The sequence below is a fragment of the Diadema antillarum genome, unplaced genomic scaffold (genome assembly GCF_040938485.1).
Source record: "Diadema antillarum isolate AM-2024a unplaced genomic scaffold, OU_Dant_1.0 seq00000702_RagTag, whole genome shotgun sequence".
Classification (NCBI taxonomy): Eukaryota; Metazoa; Echinodermata; class Echinoidea; order Diadematoida; family Diadematidae; genus Diadema; species Diadema antillarum.
In genome coordinates this window covers 584,194-608,639 of record NW_027271607.1, presented here as the reverse complement: position 1 = coordinate 608,639, position 24,446 = coordinate 584,194, and the positions used below count along the sequence as shown (strand labels likewise).

Sequence of the window (24,446 nt, the reverse complement as noted above, 5' to 3'; positions counted from 1 at the left end):
TTACAATTAAAGGTCAGAAAGGTGTTTCACTGATAAAAGCTTGCCAAGATTGTTGCATTTATTAGTGCATATAATATAAACATTGATAAGTGTGTGTAAATATGATGTCTTCATGTTAGTTGTGATTTAGATGTTCAAAGTGTGACCATACATGTATGTGCATGAATTATTGCATCCTTCATTTTATTGCTGTGTATATAAAGCAGGAGTAGAGTGAAGAGGATAATTTTGTTTGATTGAGATAGAGCCTTTAAAGCTCCACTGTTTTAAATGATTGAATATACAATCTGTAAGATATTTTAAAAGCAGAAATTGACAAAGTGCACCTAGCATACTTCTTCATGCAGCAATATGACAGAACATGTCAAATTGAAGCAAATGATAATTGATTTAGAAAAAAAAACAATAAAAGGTAGAGTGAGATACTGGGTACTGCAGCTGCATAAGCAGCTACAGGTTTACAGGTGTATCACCTAAAGTGTTGTCCAATTTTTTTATCAACTCACTTTTGAGAGAAAGGAAAATAGAATAATTGTGAGTGTTGAGATTGTCTGTGCATAGTCTGTCACATTGCTTATGATCTCCTCTTCCATACCAGCAAAGCAGTTTGTTTGTTTTTTTTTTCTAATTGATTTTGCTTGATTGTCCCTTGAAGCCATGTTTGGGTTCTGAGCTTCAGTGATAGCAAGTAATGTTTGCCTACGTGAAGATTATGTTACTACAAAAGAGACAAAAGTATTTAATGTTTATGACCCTGCTTTTCCGTGACCCTGCATTAAACTGAGTGGCAGAGCGTGCTATGTGCCAGTGTTTTGATAAGGAATTGTGTTGACATAGACAGAGACTCCAACCCCAAGCACCTTCTGATCTGGAGATTCTCCCGCCCGAAACCCCTAGCAAACGGGAGACTCCAAGTTGATGTGTGCGAAGCGCGAAGTTCCTAGGATTCTAGGTGTTCTCTGGTGCTGTCTAAGGCTTATTTTTTCAACATACGATAGAAATAAGTAAGAAATCCTTTCCACCGGGAGACACACAGTCAGGGCGGGAGAAATCAAATCTCAAACGGGAGAACGGGAGATTGTGCAAAAATGGGCTTTCGGCGGGAGATCTCCCGTCGAAAACGGGAGAGTTGGAGTCTCTGCATAGACACAGAGTAACCCGGCATGCTTTATCATTTTTTTTTTTATACCCCCGCCAAACGGAAGTTTGAAGGGGGTATATAGGAATCAGCGGACGGGCGGTCGGTCGGGCGGTCGGTCGGGCGGTCGGTCCGTTGCAAATCTTGCGTCGCGAACTACTTCTTCAGTTTTCAACCGATTCCCATAAAACTTGGCATAGATGTGTGCCTTGGGTTGTAGATGTGCAAGACGTATTTTTTGACAGTACCCAAAAGTATGTTGCCATGGTAACGGCATATTATGGGCAAAAATGGGTACAAATCTTGCGTCGCGAACTACTTCCTCAGTTTTCAACCGATTCCCATAAAACTTAGCACAGATGTGTGCCTTGGGTTGTAGATGTGCAAGACATATTTTTTGACAGTACCCAAAAGTACGTTGCCATGGTAACGGCATATTATGGGCAAAAATGGGTACAAATCTTGCGTCGCGAACTCCTCCCACAGTTTTTGATCAATTTTTATGAAATTAGGTACAGATGTTCATCTGAATATGTTAATGTGCAAGACACATATTTCCGCAGTGGCAAAAAGTGCATTGCCATGGTAACGGCATGTTATTGGTAAAATATAGGGCAAAATGCTTCATGGCAAAACTGCTTCATCAGTGTTCTTCCAATTCTCATGGAATTCATATTGAATGTTTGTCTTAGGATATAGGTCAGCATGACACATTTCTTGACAGTGACAAAAAGTATGTTGCCATGGTAACAGCTCACATATTATGAGCCAAAATGATGGAACATTTTGTGTTGCAAACTACTTCCTCAGTTTTTGCCCAATTTCCATGAAACTTGGTACAGATGTGTACCTTTGGTTGTGGATGTGCAAGACGCATTTTTCGACAGTACCCGAAAGTACGTTGCCATGGTAACGGCATATTAATGGCAGAAGATCAAGGAAAGATCTTGCGGATTTAACTACTTCCTCAGTTTTTTGACCAAAGCTTATGAAATGTTGTTTTGACCAAAGCTTATGAAATGTTGTTTGGTGGGGGTATAACCAGTCGCTGTAGCGACATTTCTAGTTTCTTTCTTTTGGAGATCAACTTTCCTGTCTGCATACATTCACATTCATATTGAAACAGGTACTGGTATATCAAGTATATTATTAACCCATTTCTTTAAGGGAACCTGGTACAGTGTATACCAGGTTCCCATGGGAGCAACTGATATACGGGAACCTGGTATACCAGGTTCCCAAGATGAAGATAAGAGTGCCTAATTTCTTGGCCTAAATTCAAGTATATTTGTGTTGTAATGCCCAGAAATATGGGTTTGATGAAAAGATAAGAATTCTCTCTATCACCACATGTTCTCTTTCTATTGGAAAAATGTGTATATTACAGCATTATTACTGTTTTTCTGATGTAGTTTCCGCCTGCTTTGCTATAAAACTCGTATGAACATGTACATATGCAATCGAAGCTGAGCTCGAGTAGATATCTGTGTTCGCTGACCCCAGTCATCCCATTTTTTTTTTTCGGTTTTGTGTAGAACAAAGGAGTATGTGAGCCCATCAGCCCACGCTCTATTCATACCTTGCGCTCGATCGATATTTCATTGTTTGATGGCACATGTAGTTGACCGTGGAAATGGGATACATGTACCGCTTATTAAACTGCTTTCGCTCAGGTGGATTACCAACCTGTCCGTTCTTTGTTGTTGGGCAAAAAGAATCTTGTTTGGGGGCATTTAAGACACTCGGGGAATTGAGGAAGGAACGGGTTAAAAGGGGACTGGCAGGCTAAGGAAGATCTGTGTTTTTCTGTGTTTGCTTTATAAGCACAGGCTGAGGAAATATTTAAAAGCATGACTATCATTTTTGTGAAAAGAAAACCCCCCAAAAGAAATAATTGCAATTATAACATTTGTTTAGTGTATAATAAACTACTTCTGCTACTTCCATTTGTTTTTATTTTTCCTTTTCATAATGATTATTGCTTCTATATTACATGCGTATACATACATTAGGCATAGAATAGCTATCATTTGGCATTCATATGCCATGGCTGCAGATGGTCCCTTTCAGTGGCTTGAATATCACTCTACATTTATATGTATCAATTACATGGAGTGATATATCGTTTATAGAATGTCAACCAGGCAAGAGAGTGCAGAAATGTGATCCTCTTGTGGAGTCGACAAGATTGCTCCACTGAAAATAAAATGGTACAAGTTTCTGAGTAGTGCATCTGTCACATAGCATAAACAGAGTCCTTGCCTTGTAGTATCCTTTTATGCAAAATTCAATTCAATTCAATTCAATCTTTATTTCCGATTCAATTTGTAGATATAAAAAATGCATGTGAATATGAGCAAATTGTACAGAGGGTGAGTTTAAAAACAATGGAGACATCAAGAATGTGTCAAAAATGTGTATACATTGTCAAGTGTTGTGGCAATGTTGCCAGTCCTTTGTGGTAATGTTGCCAGTCCTTTGTCCCAAAAAAAAAAAAAAAAGCCTGGCCTGTCTTGTAAAAAAAAAGTGATGTTATTGTTATGTTTGTATTCTGATATTCGTCTTTATTTTGATCTCCCCTCTGTGCTTGTTTTTCTTTGTGTCTGTCTATTTATGTTGTGTAGATTGAAATACCTGTTTGTGGCTGGTGAGATCTTTGATCGAGAAACCCTTCTGTGGTGTCGTGATGTTTTCAACGTGCCCATCCTAGACCACTGGTGGCAGACAGGTAATAGTTACATATTATGTAGGTTTATAAAACAAATAATTCCTACTGCTCTTTCTACATTGTAAGTGTTTTCAGGCTGACACGCATATGCAAAACATTATGTAACTTCAGAACGGTGTACTGGGTCATTGCAAATTTGATCTTGCAATATGTGGGAGACTTCAAAGAAAAAAAGTCATGAAATGGCACTGCAAAATTTGTGCGAGTTGTGGAATCATCGCGCGAAATGTGACCCGCTACAACAAAAAGGTCTTAAAGTCGCGCACGGTCGAAGCCGTGAAAATAAAGTTTGAAGTCAGAGCATTAAAATTGATCAAAACTTACAATTTTCTGATTTTGATATATTATTGGAGTCTAACATGTCTTCTATCATCTGTCGAAATTTTGAAGCAAAATGATCAAAGGAAAGACTAAAAAATAGCGTTTTTCTGAGCCATGTTTTTTGGCGTTTCAACGAAGCAGAAACTGGTTCGAAAATTTGGATTGAGCACCACAGATAGGTTCCGCCCCAACAATGACCAGAGTGATCTCATTGGTCAGTTTGCTGCTTGCTGCTAACCGAAGCGTGAAGCTCGCACACTGCCCAGTCAACTGGTGCGTGCGGGCGGGGTGCACTATGCTCAGCCACTTCTCACATCCTGGTCACTGATTGGTTGGTGAGGAGACCGCCGACGCTGATGTGCTTGAATGAACTTTTCGGGGGTTGCTAGGGCTTACCTTCTATCGCCAGAGGTGAAAACTGACTTGCATGTCCCTTGATCGCGATTGCGTCGAAAGGAAGACTTTTAGGGCGCTTTTCTCGAAACAGTGATTTTCCAGACGTCTCGACATGCTCTCTTTTAAACATCGATATCTCCGCAGCCGATTATTTTTATAAAATGTGTTATATATCAACTTAAAGCAGAAAGATTAGGGGATTATATCATGCAATTTTCAAATAATCGACCTCGCCCGACTTTAGGATCATTTTGTTGTAGCGGGTCACAAATGTTCAGGGGGATCAATTTGCCTCCCCCCCCCCCCCCCCCCCCCCCCCCCCCCCCCCCCCCCAGTTAAGTCCCAAGTGGACTTTGGCTACAAATGATATGGCATATTAAAGTGAAGAGAGCTGAAACATAGCTGGTTGACAATGGGGCTTTGTAGACACCTGACACTTTGATTAGTATTCATGACCAGGAGAAAGCGTCATCCAGAGAAGGCATTTCGTGAAGCATTCTGCCAGATACTTTTTCTGATACGCTGCTATATGCTACTGAAATCCTTGCATCTTATTGGCTGAGAGCAAATTTGTCAGAAAAAAAAAAATATATATATCTGACAAAATATTTCTTTGAAATGCCCCCCAGGTATTGCTTCTACAGAATAGATTAAGGACTGAATAATTCATTCCATCTCTTCAACCAGTGAAATTTCAGATTTTCCCATCGTCCATTGGTTAGAGTTTGTATCATGCATGAGCTACAACAAGCAAAGCTCTGAAAATTGGTAGTGATGTTGTCTCCCAAATGCTGGTTGTACGGTTCAGTAATTCAAAGGCGTAAGGTATAGATCAACCTACATGTGTAGTTATCCATATTGTTGTCAGTGGAGTCACAGTTCAATGGAAATTCAGAAAAAAAAAACGAGAAGAACAGAAGTTGTCTCCAAAAACATACTGTATTAAAAAATGCAAGATATTTGTGCAGCATGAAATTTTCCCAAATGGCCACTGGCATTCAATACATAAAAGTGAAGACAAAAGCTTTTGCATGCATATTAATTTCGTGATTCTCGTCTCGCAAAATTTACAAAATTAAAAAATACACGCAAATATTTTTGGTTTTGTAGTAGCAGTTTCCTCTGTAGTTCTTACGAAACCAACAGTCACCAGCACCCTTCTACATCCCATAACTTTAATGCAGGCAGAGACCAGCAATGTTTATAAAGTTGGGAAGTGAGGAGTGTCAGGGTTTTAATGGGATTTGACTCCATACACTTATCTATCACTATAGAGTCATACACACGTGTGCATCAAAACAAATAGATGGCACCATGCCAGTAAACCGCTGTGAGAACCGCTGTGCCATCATGGTAATATGGCGATATGCCAACACTTCTCCCTGTACATGTATGTGTACATGTACCTTCCAAGTCTTGGGATGATTTCACTGTTATGTCTGCTGCAAGCATCTCCTATCCCAACATCTCTAGCCATCAGTACCTTCCAAAACTTTGCATAATTTCACTGTTACGTCTGCTATCTCCTATCCCAACACCTCTACCGCTCGGTACCTGCCAAAACATGGCATGATTTTAGTGTTGTGTCTGCTGTCTGCTATCCCCACACTTCGACCGCTTGGTACCTTCCAAAACTGTGCATGATTTCACTGTTATGTCTGCTATGTCCTATCCCAACACCTCTACCGCTTGATACCTTTCAGAACTTTGTATGATTTCAGTGTTATGTCTGCTGTCTGCGATTACCTCCCAAATGAAAACATTTTTGCTTTGCGGAAATCATTATTCACTATATCTGCCCCTGGATTAATTTGTATTGGGTGACGTGATGACCAGATACATGTACTTTTCGACCTGATACTTTTTGATGACCTCAGCTAATAGCGATTACAGATTAAAAATCATTGGCTTGCAAGGCTGAATGGCCATGTTGTCCTAATTCCGTAGAGGGTGCCCTGCAAAATAAACTACCCGTTTATGTCTTGACAAGATAGTAATATCAGTATTTCAAACCTTCATAACTTGAAAAATTTTGGCCTATAGAGGTGGAAAACTGTACTGTGATGTGACATCTCATGCAGGTTAAAGCGCTTGTGACAAGGTGGTGCGCGTGAGCTTTGCAAGTATATCTCCATGGCAGCGTGGTTTTATAGTTTTTGTACTATTTCCCTAGGGAGAACAGTAAGAAGCAAACAGGACAAAGATTTGCGTGATAGAAGTATGTTTTGTCATTTTCAGTGCTCTTGACCAATAAGAGGACAAGAAGTCATTTGTGAGGGATATAATACAATTTGCAGAATGTTATTTGTTTGTTTTTTCCGCGTGAGCTTGTGACCACATTTAAACTATGCAAATCTTTGCCTAGTTTCACTGACTGGTATTTTGCTTTGTGTATCAAAGTAGTTTGGGCACTCTGACCACAAACTTCTCAAGAGGTTACCAGCAAAATTTCCTGCAAAACATCCTGCATGTGTTTGTGAAGTTTCTCTCTTCGAACAAAACTATGTGTAGTTTTGTGTAATGTCAACTTGGCTTATATTGTATCACATTTTCCATCTACCTGGGAGTTGTTTTGTGTGTGTGTGTGTGTGCGTGTTCGATAAAATGTAATTCACTTTTGAGCTGTATGGGAAACTTGTGTCACCATGTGCTGACATACACCTTTACTGCCAAAGAGGCACAGCAGCCCAGTGGTACCTGTTGACTCAAGATCTATGTACCTACCCTTGAACCTCGTAAATATTTCATGTAATCTTCCTGCCTTTTCAGTCCTTATCACTTGGGGTCAAGGAGGTCATAAATGTGGGAGATTTTTTTATCGTGCACACAGTGCTCCCAGTTTCTCATTAATGTATCTTTGATCTTTATTTGAGTCTTTTATGTGATAGTATTAAGCAATAAACGTGACATCAAATACTACAGCTTCTTTCTTTTGATCATGCTTGTATCAAGTTTTAATGTGGATAAAGGTTAAGCTTTAAAAAAAAGAAAAAAAAAACCTGATTAGGGTGAATGCTTCTTTCATTTTGCAACACTACCAGTGATTCCAATGATGGCATGCCTCTTCACCCTGTACTTTCAACAGAGACTTAAAGTTTAAACATATGGTGCATTCAAGCGCTCTCTTTTCAAGCAAACCACACCATACTGAATCCGCACCAAACAAGCGCTTGACACACCTAGTGTACCGTACCATACTGAACTGAACCGAGCCAAAAATGGACCACTTCCTAATATGCTCCAAAAAGGTACCAAAAGTGTACCAAAAGTTTGCACTTGAAGAATGCACATGCATCATAATGCATACAGTTCATTCTCTTTGTTTGGGACATGTATCAAGTTTGACTATGCCAGGTGAATGTCCATTTTGCAACAAAATGCATTGCAACACTGCATTTCTAACATATAATAATGCAGAGTCAAAAGGGGCTTGAGCTTTCGATACTCGCAGAATCTTCATCAGAGGCAAAATGACACATGAAATAATGCTACTTTAAAGAAGTTTACATACATGACATTATCACAAAGAAGGGTGATTTACACTGTGGCATCCTAATAGTACAAATAGACGTAGCCTTTACAGACAATTAATGCAAAATTTAGATTTCAGTACCAGAGTGCAATCTTTACGTAATGCCATTCCAAGGCTTACACGTAATAAGCAATTTTACATCCCGAGCCTAATTGTAAAATACAGACGAGTCAAAACACAAAAGAAAATGTTCTTGGATGAGTGTCAATGGAATAGGCACTGTACATGTACGGTGTGCCCTAGGTACTGTAACCTTTGGCTGTACCGCTGTGTCGGTTCATCACATTTACCCGATTGTAAAGGGGGGAGCAGCAGACATACAGTATGTGTGGAGGGAAGTCGAGCAGTCAGACATGACAAAAGATACAAAAGAATACCTCTTTACCTGCATTGGGCATTCCATTGTATCTACTGTAAAGAATCACCCCTTCTAGACAGTGGCAACTGCTTCAAGTTCTTTTTCTGTTCTTTTTTTTTTTGGGGGGGGGGGGGGGGAGAGGGATGGGGTCTTTTTTGTGTGTGTTTCTTCCTCTTTACAAAGGAAACAGTGCAGGATAGAGATAAGTCCACAGGATTGTGCTTAGCGTGCATGAAATTTTCTTGAGGCATCTCCTTGTTGGCAGAAGAAAAGAGATAATCTTGCATTTCTCACTTTACAGTGAACCCAACATAATACTTGTGCAAGTTTCTTGCATACTTCTAGACAAAAGGTATTCGAAGAAACCCCAGGGCTTGCATCTGAGTTGTGTATTTTGTTTGTCCCCCCCCCCCCCCCCCCCCGTACTAAATGACAAAGAGAGTGAATGCCATTTAAAATGCTTCCCTACTATCTGTTGCCTTGAGTTTTACTGTATGACACAATGTGCTTCCAAAAGTAGCAGGATACAAAGAAATGGCAAGAAGTCAAACTTGTCTGTGCTCTATTTTGTCAAATATTTCATCGGTATAATATTTTGCCAATCACGACTTTGAAGATAATTTCGATATGGGGTGTTCATTATCCCCATCTTTCTTGATTGGATGACAAAAAAGAGTTATCCTTTTCAAGAAGCAAATTTAGCAGTATCCCACTGGTGGAGACAATAATTCCTGCAGTAGCATTAAAGGATACAAAACATTGTTGTGTTGTTAGGAAAAGATAATAATGAGCCGGTCCTATACAGTAGCACATTTAATCTTGTGGGCCATGTTTGCACACCCAACTCAAACTGCTAAAAATTGTGTATTTTGCTCAAATACACAACCACACACGTGCCACTATACATTATACAACTGAAGCATTGTAGCAATAGTTCAGTCAAAAATTTACATCACAGGAAAGCTTACAATTTTATATACAATTTTGCTGTACTGCATTTCTAGCATACACACATCAATAATATTAAAGTTCATACATGACTTTGAGAAAAAGAGTATATTTCAAACAAGCAAATGCTTTGTGATTTCAGAATAATTTAGCACACAGGGGGTTTACTCTCTGGCACACAAAGCATTATGAAGGCTCTGTGGACCCTATTAAACCGTACATGGAATCGAGTACAATGTGTCATCTGTGTGTCAATTTAAAATGGCACATCTTCTTTGATATAAAATAAAAGGCATTTCCAGCACCCCTAGTGGTATGCACTGTTCCAGTATACATTGTCATGGTTTTGTTTGATATGATTCAAGCTTTTCCAAAAGTCAAAGTGCACCTAAGATTACGGCTGCTTTAATGTCTTTATAATCCTCTGCCTTTTCCTCCAGGAAGAAAATGTACCAACTTGTGGAGACAGCCGATATTACTTTTTTTATTTTACCTTGAACTTTTTTTGTTGTTGTTGCATGCAGGACTAAAGGTTCACTGATTGTGCTTGCTCAGGTTGAATGCCTTGGTTATCAATCATTTCCATAATTATCTCAACTAAAGAAGATCCTATGCTCCAGGCAACAGCTTTGTATTCAGTATGGGACTGCAAACTAAATACATTGTATTTCTTCCCCCCCCCCCCCAACTAATTCTACATGTATATCTATTCTGTACACGGGTCTTGTGCTATGTTGTATGTTTGTTGCAAAAGAGATGATACAACTTGTAATGTTCTTTTGGGTTTGTTTTTAACTCCTTTTCCTTCCTCATTTTAATACTTCTCCTCTTTTTTTTTCCACCCAATTTGTCTACTTTTCCTCTTCAGTATAAATCATTTTTTTTTCTTCGACATCTTCCTTATACCTGCAATCAGTTTAGTGTCTATTGAAGGTTTTGATTGCGAGTATTGTGCAAAGATTGGATCAGTTTAAGTTGCATTGAGCAGTAATATTTATGGTGTTACATTTTATTGTAATTTACGTGGGAGGGGGGGGGGAGCTTGAATAGTCACAATTCATCTTTGTATGAGGACTGTTTTTCTTTTCTTTTTTTTTTCTTTTTAGCACAACAATGCCCCTTCATGGATTGGTTGCTCATTATAGCCTTGTAGATTATAGCATGTAGATTTGTTTTTTTCTTCTTTGAGTAGACCCCCCCCCCCCCTTTCATCCTTGTTTCTGTCCTTCATTTTAAACAGAGACTGGATGGCCAATGACCCATACTGCCGTTGGTCTTGGGGAGGACTTGTACCCGAGACACGGGCTCACAGGCAAGCCAGTACCAGGATGGGATGGTAAGTGAAACTGTTTATACATAGATGATGGGAATGAGTGGGGTGGGGGGGGGGGGGGGGGGGGGAGGTAACTACAAGGAGGTGACAGGTGCATCAATTATGTATAAAATAGTTGTTCACTGGTCTAATGTTGGAGGTGGTTTGGGATGAAAGAGATATCTTTTGTGTATAGGTAAGTTGCAAAATGTACTTGAATGCCTGACCTTGTTTTTACATTGCCCCAAGTGGGCATATTATTAGGTTTATGGCACTTTGAAAAGGATTCCAAATTGATGTCCTCCCTTGACCAGCTTTCATAGTGTATGACTAGTAAAATATTTTTATGCCCAACTTCTTGTGTTCATATTGTACATCCCCACAATCCTAGCATTTGTGTGCTATATTAACTCGTTGCTTTGTGGATGACTTTCTGTGCCAGGTGTGTAAACTTTGCTATCAGTTTACATAATGTGTGTGTACGTTTATGTGTGTGGGTGTATGTTGTATTAAAAGTGTGTTTTCAGATATACACTTGTCTGTCTCTTTGCTGACTGCAGTGTACACTCTATAATATTTCAGTCCAAATTCCACAGCCTTGTACAGCCAGTCAATGAGTTTGGCGAGAAATGGCTGACTCGTATATCAATAGTGACAGGCATAGTGGGCGTGTTCCATCCTATAATAAACACGGAATCTGTGTGCTGCCTAGACAATGATTTACACTTGTACTGTAACACATGTATTGATTTATGGATGCCCTTTTTCCTTTGTACACGCATGTGTGTGTGTGGGGGGAGGGGGTGTTTGGCTGGGGGAGGTGGAGGTAGAAGGGGTTTTGAGATGAGGAGGGATAATAATAGCAAAAGCAGGAAAGTTTATGAAGCAATTTGATGTATGATGTTAGCCTGTTTGTCTGAATGGGCTGTGACACGCATCTTTTTACAGGAATGAAAAGGGAGAAAAAATGGAGAAGAGAATTACAGGAGAAAAAAAAGTAAGAGAAATTTCCAATAAGATGTCTAGATTTGTTAGAAGTCTGAATATCAGGCTGTTCTTACTTTGTAAAAGAGAGATAAGCAAGGGAGAGGGGGGATTGCAAGAAATGCAAAGAATTAGAGATGAAATTGATTTGAAAATTTACCAAATTTGCATTTCCTGGTAAACTGTCTGAATCTGGAGTCCTAATATTTATCAAGTGCAGTGTACTCTGAGGCCAGTACTCAGGCAGTGATGAATTCAGCTTTTTGGGTTGAATTAGTCTTCTTCAGTTATAATTCTTCCTACTGCAATAGGAACCTACTCAGATAGAAATGTATAATATTTAGGCAAAAGCAAAACACACACAATACAAAATGTTACAAACATTAAAAATGTCTGAACCTGGCTTCTCAATTCTCACTTTGGTATCAAAGATGTTTTGTCTTAGGCTGGAAAATTGTGTTGGAAATATTGTACTCTTGGTCTTTGGCCTGCACCCAGAGAAAGCTTGTAAATCGACATGAAGTGATCAGTGTTTTAGTAGTAGCCATGATAAAAATCATAGGCGTACATACTCAAGCAGGATTCGAACCTACGACCTCCTGATCACCTGACAGGCACATATGTTTGATTCCTGCTCGAGTATGTACGCCCATGATTTTTTATCATGGCTAAGTACTACTAAAACACTAATCACTTCAGTGCTTATTTACGCCGATGTAGGGCAATTTGTCAATCAGGTTCAATGAAAACATCTCGATGGAAGAATTTCATGAATTTGAAGCTTGTAAATATCAACAACATTTGTATGAAAGAAAGTGATTGAAGCTTTTTATGTTGACCAGTGCTGAGAAAGAATGAGAAAACGAGTGAAAAGAGAGATTGGGGGAGGGGGGACGGGTTGGGGGGGGGGGGGGGAGGTGGGAAGAGAGAGATAAAAAAAGAAAAAGGAAAGGGAGAGAGAGGGAGTGGGAGAGAAAATAAAAGGGAGATGGAAGGGGGAAAAAACAGTAAAAGAGAATGGGAGAGAGAGCTAGAACAAGTAGGGGAATTCTTGCAGTTGCATTTTAACTTTTGCTAAATGGGGAAAATGAACATTACTTTTTAGTAATTAAATGATATGAATGAATGAAAAAAAAAAGATAGGTGTGTGTGAAACAAATTGTTAGCACTATCAGTTGAAAATGAACACTGTAAGGCCCCATAGTATTGTAACAAATTGTGCATCTTTCTCCAAATTTCATTAGCCTCCGCCTTGTTTTCTTTCAGTCAAAATCCTTAGCGACGATGGAGAAGTTTTGCCCCCTGGAGAACTTGGGAACATCTGTGTCAAGTAAGTTCTCATTAAAACACATCTTGTATTTGGTTTCATGTTTTAGGACATTTTTGACCTATTTTGCTATAAATTTCCCAGTATAGACGCCTGCCCAAGTATACTTCAACAGGTTAAAGGACAAGTTCACCTTTATAGACATGTGGGTTGAGTGAATGCAGCAATATTAACTAGTAGAACACATCAATGAGATTTTGAGGAAAATCAGACAATCCCGTCAGAAGTTATGAATTTTTGAAGTTTCTGCTCCTCAGTTATGGCTGGATGAGAAGACTACTATAGCTTGTGATGTCATACTGTATGAGTACAACTACAACATGTATATTAAGATATTCTCACTTTTCTCACATAATGAAAGAACGCTCGACTTCTCTCTTTCAGAAGTGAGGGGGAATAATATTACCCCTAGCATAAGTCAGTAACAAGTTGAAGAAATGTGCACTTTAAATTATTTAAAAAGTCAGGTTTTGTGAAATTCTCTTGTAATTTTCTTATATCGTTGTACGCATGTGACATCATACACTGTAGTAGTCTTCTCCTCCAGCAGTGATTGTACAGAAACTTTAAAAAATCATAACTTTTGAACGGATTGTCGGATTTTCCCCAAACTTTCATTGATGTGTTCTACTAATATTGTTGCCTTCACTCAATCCACATGTATATGAAGGTGGACTTGTCCTGTAATAACGAGAATACAGACACATCATACCCTCTGTGTAGTATGAGCGAGCTTTAGATCTGAGAGGCAAATGCTACAGACGACACTATTAAGGTAGGCAAACAATGGTCTTCTGCACATGCGCGTTTCCATTCTCCAACCTGGAGGCTGCGTCGTCTCACAACGTTCGCTTGCAGATCTAAAGCTTGCAATTATCAGTAAAGATAATAAAGATGTTTATGTTTAGTCTACTGTTTCATAGCTATTTTAACTTTGCTTAGTGTTCTTTTTGTGACCTTGAAATAGTTCCAGTATCATAGTATCACTGTCTGCAAAAGCAGACGGAAGTCTTGTAGGTGAATCATGGTTTCCAATAATCAAATCTCAAAATGTAGTTGAATAATAAATTGTACATCATACCAGACATAAATTTCGTGTCTGATGTTTGTTAAATTTTGCAGTACAGTATTTGTTTTTATGGATATGAAGGTAATCCTCTATTGAATAATATCAATGGGTTGTGAACGCAAGTTTTCCTATTTTCTAATGTACAATGTACATGGATTTAATGACATTTCTACTATAAATTCTTTCTACTGTATGTGTATTTCACTTATTCCTTTTTCTCTCTTTGTACACTTCTGTATTTTTTTTTAACTGTAGTTTGTATGTTGTAGTCAACTTGAATGTGGGATGAAATTCACTTTGGTGAAAGAATTCAATTTTTGTACATTTGCTTTCCAGCATTTCTCTAACCCCGTATGTACCTTCCACATGTACATGTAGCATTTAGCCATAACTTTCCCAAGCTTTTTTTTTTTGCATTTGGTTATCCATACCTATACCAGTAAACAGAAGGAACGAAAACCATACAAAAAGAGAGCTTGACCTAATTGTAGCTAACCCACACCATTTTATTTGATAGTCAAAGTGATGCATCAGTCCAAAAGGAAACTTATGATGAAACAAAAGGGGGTCAGGGATTATGTAATGATTAATCACCCACAGTTTGTTTCCAAACATATGCAATAGTTGATGAAGAAAGCACATCATTGGATGTGCCAATTTGTGCACAGCGCATGCAGTGAAGGTCAATGACCTGGATTGAGATGAGCTTTGGTAACCATGGCGATGTCTCTTTCCTGGTAGGCTTCCCCTTCCACCCGCCTCTTTCAACACCCTGTGGGGTAGTCATGAGAGATTTGTGGACACCTACTTCAAGAAGTTTCCTGTAAGTCAACAGAGGAGCAGGGTTTGCTTTGAATTTGGGTTTTCTGCATCTTTATGTTTATGTGTTTGTCTGTATGGCTGTTGATCGTAATGATACTGATGATAATAATATACAAATAGTGAATGGTCACGAGTGCAATATGGTTCAAGATTTTGCACGGGGTAAAAGATAGAGGCGCTCTATTCAACGAGGCAAAGCCGAGTTGAATAGTGCACCTCATCTTTCACCGAGTGCGAAATCTCGTTCTATTGCATGAGTAAAGACCATACACTATTTGTTTTATAAAACACCTCGAACGTCAACAGATTTAGTCCTCACAGATTCTTGAATTTAGCACAGAAATGGCAACCATTTTCTGTGAAAGACGAATGAGTAGCCGCACAGTCGCAGTCACTATGTATGTATGTACGCGAAACAAAATTGTTTACAAAAATGAGTGACAAAAGTACTCACTTGTTTAATAGCACGCTTGTAATAGTTGAGTGTGTGCGGCAAATGTTTGTCTGATGTGGCTTAAAAAGAACAACCTACATTTGACTGAAAATTAAGTTCCTGTCTCTGTTTTAGGAAGGAAAATGCAATTTCCTTTGCTGTGAAAGATAATAGAATAAATGGAAATATTTAGCACTGTTTCTGAATTTCATAGATTGTTAACAGTATTGATAATGTTTTCTGTCTCAACAATAATTCTTTTTTAACGATTCGATATTACTCTTCCCCGCATTGCAGGGCCTCTTTTTGCCGAAAGGTTTTCAGTTATTGATAAGAAGTGGGCTAGTAAAGATAACATTGTCACCCTTGTGTGTTTTGTGTGTCTGTGTGTCTGTGGGTAAAAGGGCAAAGTTCATGCCCAGCATTTTGAACTACATAACAGGAGACAATGGGGTAAAATATATATTACCCATATTTCCACATGAATTTTATGATTTTCATGCTGTTGGAAACATTTAATCACAGTTTTAGCGTACCCATTAAACAAAACTTAAGTTTAGAAAGTGTATGCATGCAGAATACAGGACAAGAAAACAAACAAAAATGTCAGAGAATAATCTACATGAGCTCCGCCCAATTCTCTTGCCAGGGTTACTACGACACCATGGATGCAGGGCATTCAGACGGAGGATGGCTAACATCTGCATCCAGGCGAGGGTGGACGACGTCATCAGTGTTGCTGGACATCGTATTGCGGCCAGTGCTATCGAAGAGGTGAAAGTTTTTCATAATCTTGATTTGAAGCCTGTTGAGGACAAGCTGATTTTTGCTGTAGCACGCATTTCCAATAGACACCTGCTCGCGTATATGCGGGACTGGTCTTTTATACAGTGTAATAGGTCTTTGCATTTAATCCTTTACCCTTTACAAACAATCTTGTACTTGGTCACTGATGTACTTTGAATTGTCATTATGTTTAATACCAAACTTAACTTGGAGTTACCACCAAGAATTATTGCAAATGATGCACATTTGAAATATCCCATTCACATGATAGTATGACAATGTACATGTATTTTTTTTTTCTCCTGATTTTGGGCCAGATTTAAAAGTTTTCTACTTCTGTACCCATCTTGTCCCAGTTTGAGGTGTTCTTATTTTCACTGATTTCATGAGTCATGTATTTTCAGAAGACGAACAACTTGCTGAAATATTGCATTCATTTTACAAGTGTGCTGTGTAAACATATAACCTCTCAAACTTGAGAAACCAGAAACTTTCCTCCTTGCAACTACGGATTATACTTTTATTTTTCTCGTTACGTCATTGCGGTTCTCGGTTATCAGTTCAACCACAGACAGAATTGTCCTAAAGGTCTGAATTCACAAAACATTCTACACTCGAAACATATGTGACCATGCACCTCAAAAACGAACATAGAGTCGCACCCACTGATTTTGCGTGAGGACTGAAAATAAGTGAAATGGGTCAACCTAGCCGAACTTGACTTTTTCATAGTTTCTGAAAGAGCGGGTCTTCTTTTACATTGTGCTAAAATTTGGTATCATAAAACGGGCAGGAAAGTGTGTTTTTTTAGCAGTTTTGACATTTTTTGGTAGAATAGTGTGATTAGGTGTGTCTTTAGAATCTCCTTTTCATTTCTGAAAAACCTTGTCCACACTCTTCACTTTCAACTCTAATAAATTTTGAAAGGATAGTGCTACTGCTTTGAAAGTTGGCATTGATTATGGACAGAATGTGTTAATGAGGCATGCTTAATTTCAGTTTAATCTGATAATCTCTTCATTGTTGTTACTCTGGTGGTTTACTTCCTGTTTTTTGTCCCATTCATCTCACAGCCAGCACGGTTTGGTAAAGATTAAGCGCTTGAATAGACACTGTACTTCAGAGCCTCTTTTCTCAGTTCACACTTTTCCTGAGTTTGTGCTTTCTTTCCAATATTTAAATAGGTTAGGAGAGTCCATTTGATTTGAGTTATACATCATTTTAAAGCTTAAAGTCTGCTCTTTCAGAATATGGTCTTAACTAAAAATTCATGTCTGACGACTTTTTGTTTGTTTTGAGGTGCAGGGTCACATATGGTGTACAGTGTATTTGGTTTTTTCACTTCCTCCACTCCCCCAATCCTTACATAAGAAAAGTTTTGATAAAACAAAATGATTTCCCTGATCCGAAGAAGTTTGTTGAGAGTCTAGTGTATGCGTATGATAAACGGTGCTCCCCCGTTATAACGAATATGGTTGTAACGAAATTGCGGTTACAACGAAGTAAAAATTTAGGCTGCAACATTATCCGATCTGTGCCCTTCATTGTTTATTCGTTCGGTTATAATGAAACTTTGATGTAACAAAAGGAAGCGGCCAGTCCCAAGGACTTTGTTATAATGGGAGTCCACTGTATCTGCATCATTTTTTTACTGTGACCAATCTTTTCCCCGTGTGTGTTCATATATTTTAGGCCATCGTTGAACAGGGTGACGTGGTGGAGTGTGCAACGATTCCCTCAATGACACCCTCAAGGGTCAAATTCCGGTCGGCCTCTGTGTCCTCAAGAAGAGTAAGTTACGTCCGGAATTTGACTTTTCACCTCATGTGCAATTAAAAGTGGATTTCTCATCCTGAAATAGTCTATTATCTGTTCTCTCATTGACCTGTATCATCATCATTATCACATCATGAAAAATTTGTGTATGGCTGATGTGAATTGGATGGAACCTGCCTTTCAGTATACACTCTGCTGAATGCTTTAAACCGATCAACCAATCAAACAAGCAGAAACATAATGTAATTGCATAATTATTGTACATACACTATGTACATGTCTACACATACAATGTTTGCACATTACTTTATACATTTCGACAGTACACACAAGTAGTACGTTCATGCATACATCCATACATTGTACAATTGTATATCCCTCATCATTCAAATATGTGCATACATAGAAGACTAAAGCAGACATACATACACACATGTACATACGCATTCAATCACACATACCAGGTGGTTACCTACACACAATCGTAACACTGTAAAACCAGAAATATTTGCATCATAAAAAGTCTCATGATCTGGAGCTGACTGTTTTTTTTTTTTTTTGCAGCATGACATTTTCGTGAATCGCCATTGACGTTCAATGCAATAGTGTAGACGAGAAATTTTACGTGTATTTTGATTTCGCGAATCTTGGCTGTTGCAAAATTCGCGCAATTTCTTGTTTTACAGTACCTGTAGTAGCATAATTGTATTTTCTTTTTGTATTTGTTAAACTATGTAGGTATGTTTAAAGAATACATGAATATCATTAGAATCACGCATACCTTTATACATGTAGATACATGTATACACACACATACAGTGTATGACTGTACATTCATACACTGTACTGGCAAAGATTTAATTTTTACTTATATCTGCATCCTATCATTACAGACGTCACTAAGTCTGAGGAGGAGATCATTAAGGAGGTGATTGCCATCGTCCGCAACAACGTCGGCCCCGTGGCGTTTTTCAAGAAAGCCGTCATCGTCAACAAGCTGCCGCGGACGCGGTCGGGAAAGATCACGCGAGGCGTGCTCAGCAAGATGGTGAACAATGGAACATTCAAGGTAGGAATGCTGAACTTTCTTTGATCAACATTTCATCGTGCCTACTGTGGTATTATTCTATGTGCCGTTACTCTTCACATTCGCATTGTTACGGCACGTTTTACTTTATCGAAGGAATCTTGGGAGATTTTATGGAGTGCCTTAAAAAGAAGGAGTATGAGAATTAAAATTGGTATGGGATGACTTATGCTAATGATTGCTGTTCATTATGATATATATTTTTTGTGGTTGTTGTTAACTCTTTATGTGCCACATTCGCACGTCCGACTCAGTTGATGGTGTGCCAACTTCGCATATTCTGCTCAACAAACAAAGCCGCCAAAACCGATTGATAAATCGCTAATCCCGCGGTACAATCAAAGCGTTTCTTGGGCTTTTGTTCCTCTCACTTACGGCTTGCATTCTATGTGGTGATTGACTATCAAGCGGTGTTCCCAACTAGATTTGCGTGTACATTCTAAGTTTCTGTCACTATTTTATGTGCAAAAGTCATGCCTTTACAGTAATGTACCAACTGGTAATTCAAAAGAAAAATTGAAAATAGAATTGTTATACATTGTATATGGAAGCAAAGTTTGGCATTCCTCTTTAACTTTGCTCACTATTATGTCCAGCTTAACAGAAATTTGTAGAAGTTTATACACAGATTGGAAAAAACAGGATTCTTTCTCAAAGCATGACTACCTTCTTGTCTCAAAATAACGTGGCACACAGGGGGTTTCCACCATGGCACATAAAGAATTAAAGGTCCTCAGTTTCAATTTGTTACCTATGTACTATGCTAGATCTGTAGACTGTCAATCTACAGGAAATGTGAAATAAGATGACTTACGTACATAGGTATTTGGTATCTTCAAGTATCATTTTCTTTTTAGTATTATTATGAGCAACATTTCTGTGGTGTTACAGGGTTGGATCTTTTTGTCTTAACCCTATTCACCCGGGGGGCATTTTGGCCCCCCACCCCCCCCCCCGACCTTTCGCGTGATTACTCCGCAACGCGTGATGCTCTTGCCGCAACACTTTATGACTTTTTTCTTTCAAGTATCGCGCAACTTTTGAGACCAAATTTGTTGCTCCTGGGCATACCGTTTTGAAGCCATGCCCCTTTGAAAAAAATTTGTCGACCCAAAAATTGCTTAAAAACAATCCAATGTAAATTGTGCTTTTGCAATTAATTCATATAAAAATAAATGTTTTTACTTTCAATGGCTAGTAATTATTTATTTTAACCTGATTATGCTTTAAAACGGTTTCTGCGACAAATTCTAACGAAAAAATACAACAAAAACAAAGTAAAAAACAGAAATACATAAGAAATTCAATAAACAATGAAATACATAAGAAATAATTATGAAGCTGAATTTTTGCTTCAATATTATTGTTGAGGATATTGAAAAGAATATGTTCACCAAAAATTAGAAGTCTTGGAGCTTTATTTTTTTTTATCTATAGGCAAAAAAAAAATATTTTTGCATAAATTAGCATAAATTAACTGATATAAAATACGTAAATTAAAATTTGAAAAAGCTAACTATACAGTTTTGAAGATTACATTGGCCTCTACCTTTGTGCAAATTTTCGCGAGGATCGCGAGGACCGAGATCTAAAGGGGGGAGGCCAAAAAGGCACCCGCCCACCCCCCCCCCCCCCCTTTGGTGGTTTCAAGTCCCTCAAAAAAATTGATGGGATTAGGGTTAAGTTACTAGGTAAGTTCCAAGCTACCATTTCTTTCTACTGCTGCCTTCCCGTCTCACAGATTCCTCCTACCGTGGAAGACCCAACAGCCTACGACGATGTGCGTTTTGCTCTAGTGAAGGCTGGACTCATGAAGGAAACAGCTGAATAGTCTATATGTGGGACTGAGGTCTGCGTTGTCTTTCATCACAAAAGCTTATCATAATTTTTTTTTTTTTTAGGTTTTATGCCTTTTTTTAATCATCTGCCCATCGCCAAAATTTGATAGTTATTTTTTTTTTCTTTGAAAGAGTAATCTATGATATTTTGATTGTTATACAAATACTTGATCATGCCTCCTGCAAAGAATAATATTCTACTTGTGCAGAGGTACATATATAAAGAGTATATATTAGTCGGAAATATTAAACTGAAAATGCTGCACAAAGTACAGTTTTTGCAAAGACTTGTGAAGGTTAAGGTGGCTTCCAGTGGGCGATAAACTTGTACTTTACTTTTTAATAGAGAAAACTTTCAGCCACGGGCTAGATGGTGAGTTTGGTTGAACATGTTTTTTAGAGAACAAAAATATGTTTTGAAACTTTCCTGGCAAGCCATTCCTGCTATGAAACTGTGTTCTAATTACATGTGAGTGAGGCTCTTCAAATTTGCTGAAGATTACCCCCCAAAAAAAGAGCATGAAAAGTGATAGTAGGCTAGATTTTTTTGATGAAATGTGAGTGGATGTTGTTGTCACTTTTGAAATGAATCATTATTTCGGCTGTGTCTTGTGAGAGTGGTAGTTGTTTAGAGATTCAAGTACTCGTATTCTCTAAATATTGTGCGCACAAATGTGGGATGTCTGAGCTCGTACAAATGCGTGATAGAATCGATGTGTGCAAAGCAGGGGAATGATTTCTCAGTGGTTTCAAAAAAAAGAAGGAATCACAGTAAATATTCATGTGACTCCTTTCCGCAAGGAATGGATTTAATGGAACTTGATTTTAATGAAACGATTTGCGTGTACCTTCAGGCATGAAACAGAAACAGTGTGCCTTTGAAATGAATTGTGTGATCTTCCTAGCAGATTGAACTGCTGCAGAGTCGCAGAAATGCCATATTAGATTCAACGTATACCTCACACACACCCGTTGATTGATGGGAATTATGGTATGTCATTCCAAGATCAAATGGGGGAGGGGGGGGGGTGGGCTGAGGGTGGGAGAAGAGATGAAAAACCTGCGAACATGAATCCTGCAAAGGAGAATTCTGTAGGTCCATACATAATGTACATTAAGAGGATGTTTACTCCAGGCTTCTGCACATTAACTTGTAAGTACAGATCCGAGTAAAAAAAAAAAAAATTATATTCATATGTGTTACAGCTGCAACATTGGGTTGCAGATGGTTTTCCCTTACTTCCACCTTTCTGTTATAACTCCCTGTTCTTTAGAGTGTACTGCAAAGAAATTGAGTTGTACATAGACATTCTACCCTTCCCTGTTTCAATTACCAGTGGTAGAGAGCACTATCGAATGATAAATGTCAATGTCTAGCAGTGTACAGTATGTTTTGCAATCCTTTAAGGTGTGAAGGGAAAGCTAAAGTCTAATTTGTGTGTAATTGTCTAACCAGTATTATCATTAATTCTATAAATATCAAATGTTAACATTGTTATTAGTATTATTATTGCTTTAATTTTCATTTTGTTGTTATTATTAGCATTATTATTGTTATCATCATTATTATCATTATATTTATTATTATTATTATCATAATTATTGTTATTATTATTATTTATTATTTTATTAGTATTAGTATTATTATCATAATTATTATTATTATTATTATTATTATTATTATTATTATTATTATTATCATCATTATTATTATTATTACTATCATTATTACTATCATCATTATTATTATTATGAGTTTTTATTTTGGTATCTCTTGAATCTACCTAGGGATACACTTGGTCAGATGTCACATCTAGAAGACTTTTCACACTTTTGTTTTTGACTCTTAATGTGAAAGAAGTTAGTGTTACTGCGAATATGCAGATGTGTGTGTCCTTGACTACTCAAATATAATTATGTTATATTTTTTATTCTTTGAGGCATTTGATTTTCCCCATGCCTCTGTTAAAAAAGTTAATAGATCATTTGGAGAAAGAAAAAAAAAGTATGGTAAGGATGCGAGTGAATTATGCATGTTTATAATCTGTAATCAAGAGAATTACAAATATGTGCCAATAATGGTGAATATCACATTATGTTAGGAAAGCCTGTGACTCAACTCAATTTTCTAAAATGTATTCTTACAATACAATGAATGCCAAATGCTAAGCGCCAAAATCTTGTTTTGTATATTTCCATCAGTGAAAGGATTCCATCAGTAAATGGATTTTATTGTTTCTTTTTATTATAGTGAGTGAGTAAAGATGTATATTTCTTATTGTATATTGCCTAGCAAGCTTGGATACTTTTGACTCACCATTCATGTTGTACGAGGTGCCTCATGAGTATGTTGTATGTCTTCCTACTTTGCTTAAAACCAAAGGTGAAATTTGAGGGGGAAAAAAAAATCAAATCAAAATGTAATGCATGACACCAGATGAAAGTGCTGTTTGTGTGAAATCGAGTGTTACTCGAGGCTATGTCGGTACCAATGTCGGTAATTCAGTTGAAACTGATTAAAATGACATCATTAAATTGGAGTCTCAATATGCTGATCATGTGTACAACTTCAAGGAGGAACGCTGAATCGATAGAAAGTTCGCGGTATCGCAATTTTAATAGCTGTACGGTTGTAGCCGCTGGGGGCAGTATAATAGCGATGTTAGGACCGAAACTTCCGGCTCTCAGTCCCTCTATGTCAAGCGAAGATTTGGCTCTCCATCTCCCGATAGGAGGAAGAGAGAGATGGTGGAAATAGTGGGGAATAGTTATACTGCCGATAACATTGACAAAATCTGAAATAAAAACATATATGCGAGTAGATTCACGGGAGAAATGTCTAAAATTTATTTTACTTGGTGTATAAGATGCAATTTGAGTTGTAGCATCGTAGGGTTCCGGTATGCGGAAGTAGGCGTCACAACAGGAGGTAGAAGGTGTCTTTTCCTAATTTTTACTGTTTCCCCTTCTCATTCTTCTTTTCTTTTTCCATTTTGTTTTTTTATTCTGTTGTTCCACCACCACCGCCTCATCTGTTCCCTCCTCCCCTTTGTCTTGTCTTGTTTGTTTTTGTTTTGTTTTGTTTTGCTTTGATTTTGTACCGTCCGAAGCCCAGGAGTATTGTAGTGGCAGAAAGTGTCAGTAGATTATCGTCAATATGATTATGTTTAAATAACCAATATAATGCATGCGGTTTAAAAATAACTGCATTGTAAATATTCATTGCAAATGATAATCATGTATGAAGTCATCAACTCTGCTTCCTGTGTTCTAAGAACAAAATTTGTTGTCGGTGCAAATTAATCATGTCCGCACGTAACAATGCACAACTGCACATTCGCAGTCCACCCACTCCTTTGTGTGTATCCAAAACGTTTTCTTTATGGCGTATTAAACTCGGGTGTTGGAAGCAACCAGCGTATTAAACTCTGGTGTTGTAATCAATTGGATACCAAAACCCTGACTAGTGGTGTCACGTTGTCACACCTTATGGATTACATGTACACTGTAATATTGGCTTTTCCTGATTCTAGCGTGCAATCAAAAAACGGCTGGTGTACGGTAAAGACGTATTCAAATTTCGGGGAAACG

The 24,446-nt window shown here is 38.0% G+C and overlaps 1 protein-coding gene across 1 annotated transcript in view; it reads left to right on the top strand.

Moving 5' to 3' along the window:
* The window catches only part of LOC139737751 (acyl-CoA synthetase short-chain family member 3, mitochondrial-like), a 32,618-nt gene extending 11,025 nt beyond the window's left edge, over positions 1-21,593 (top strand). Inside the window, 10 exon segments of the mRNA XM_071648427.1 lie at positions 3,763-3,866; positions 10,662-10,757; positions 12,984-13,047; positions 14,855-14,936; positions 16,018-16,065; positions 16,068-16,142; positions 17,847-17,889; positions 17,892-17,945; positions 18,824-18,999; positions 20,759-21,593. Of these exon segments, the coding sequence (XP_071504528.1) occupies positions 3,763-3,866; positions 10,662-10,757; positions 12,984-13,047; positions 14,855-14,936; positions 16,018-16,065; positions 16,068-16,142; positions 17,847-17,889; positions 17,892-17,945; positions 18,824-18,999; positions 20,759-20,848 (832 nt within the window). The 3' untranslated portion in view covers positions 20,849-21,593.
* Positions 21,594-24,446: the final 2,853 nt, after the last annotated feature.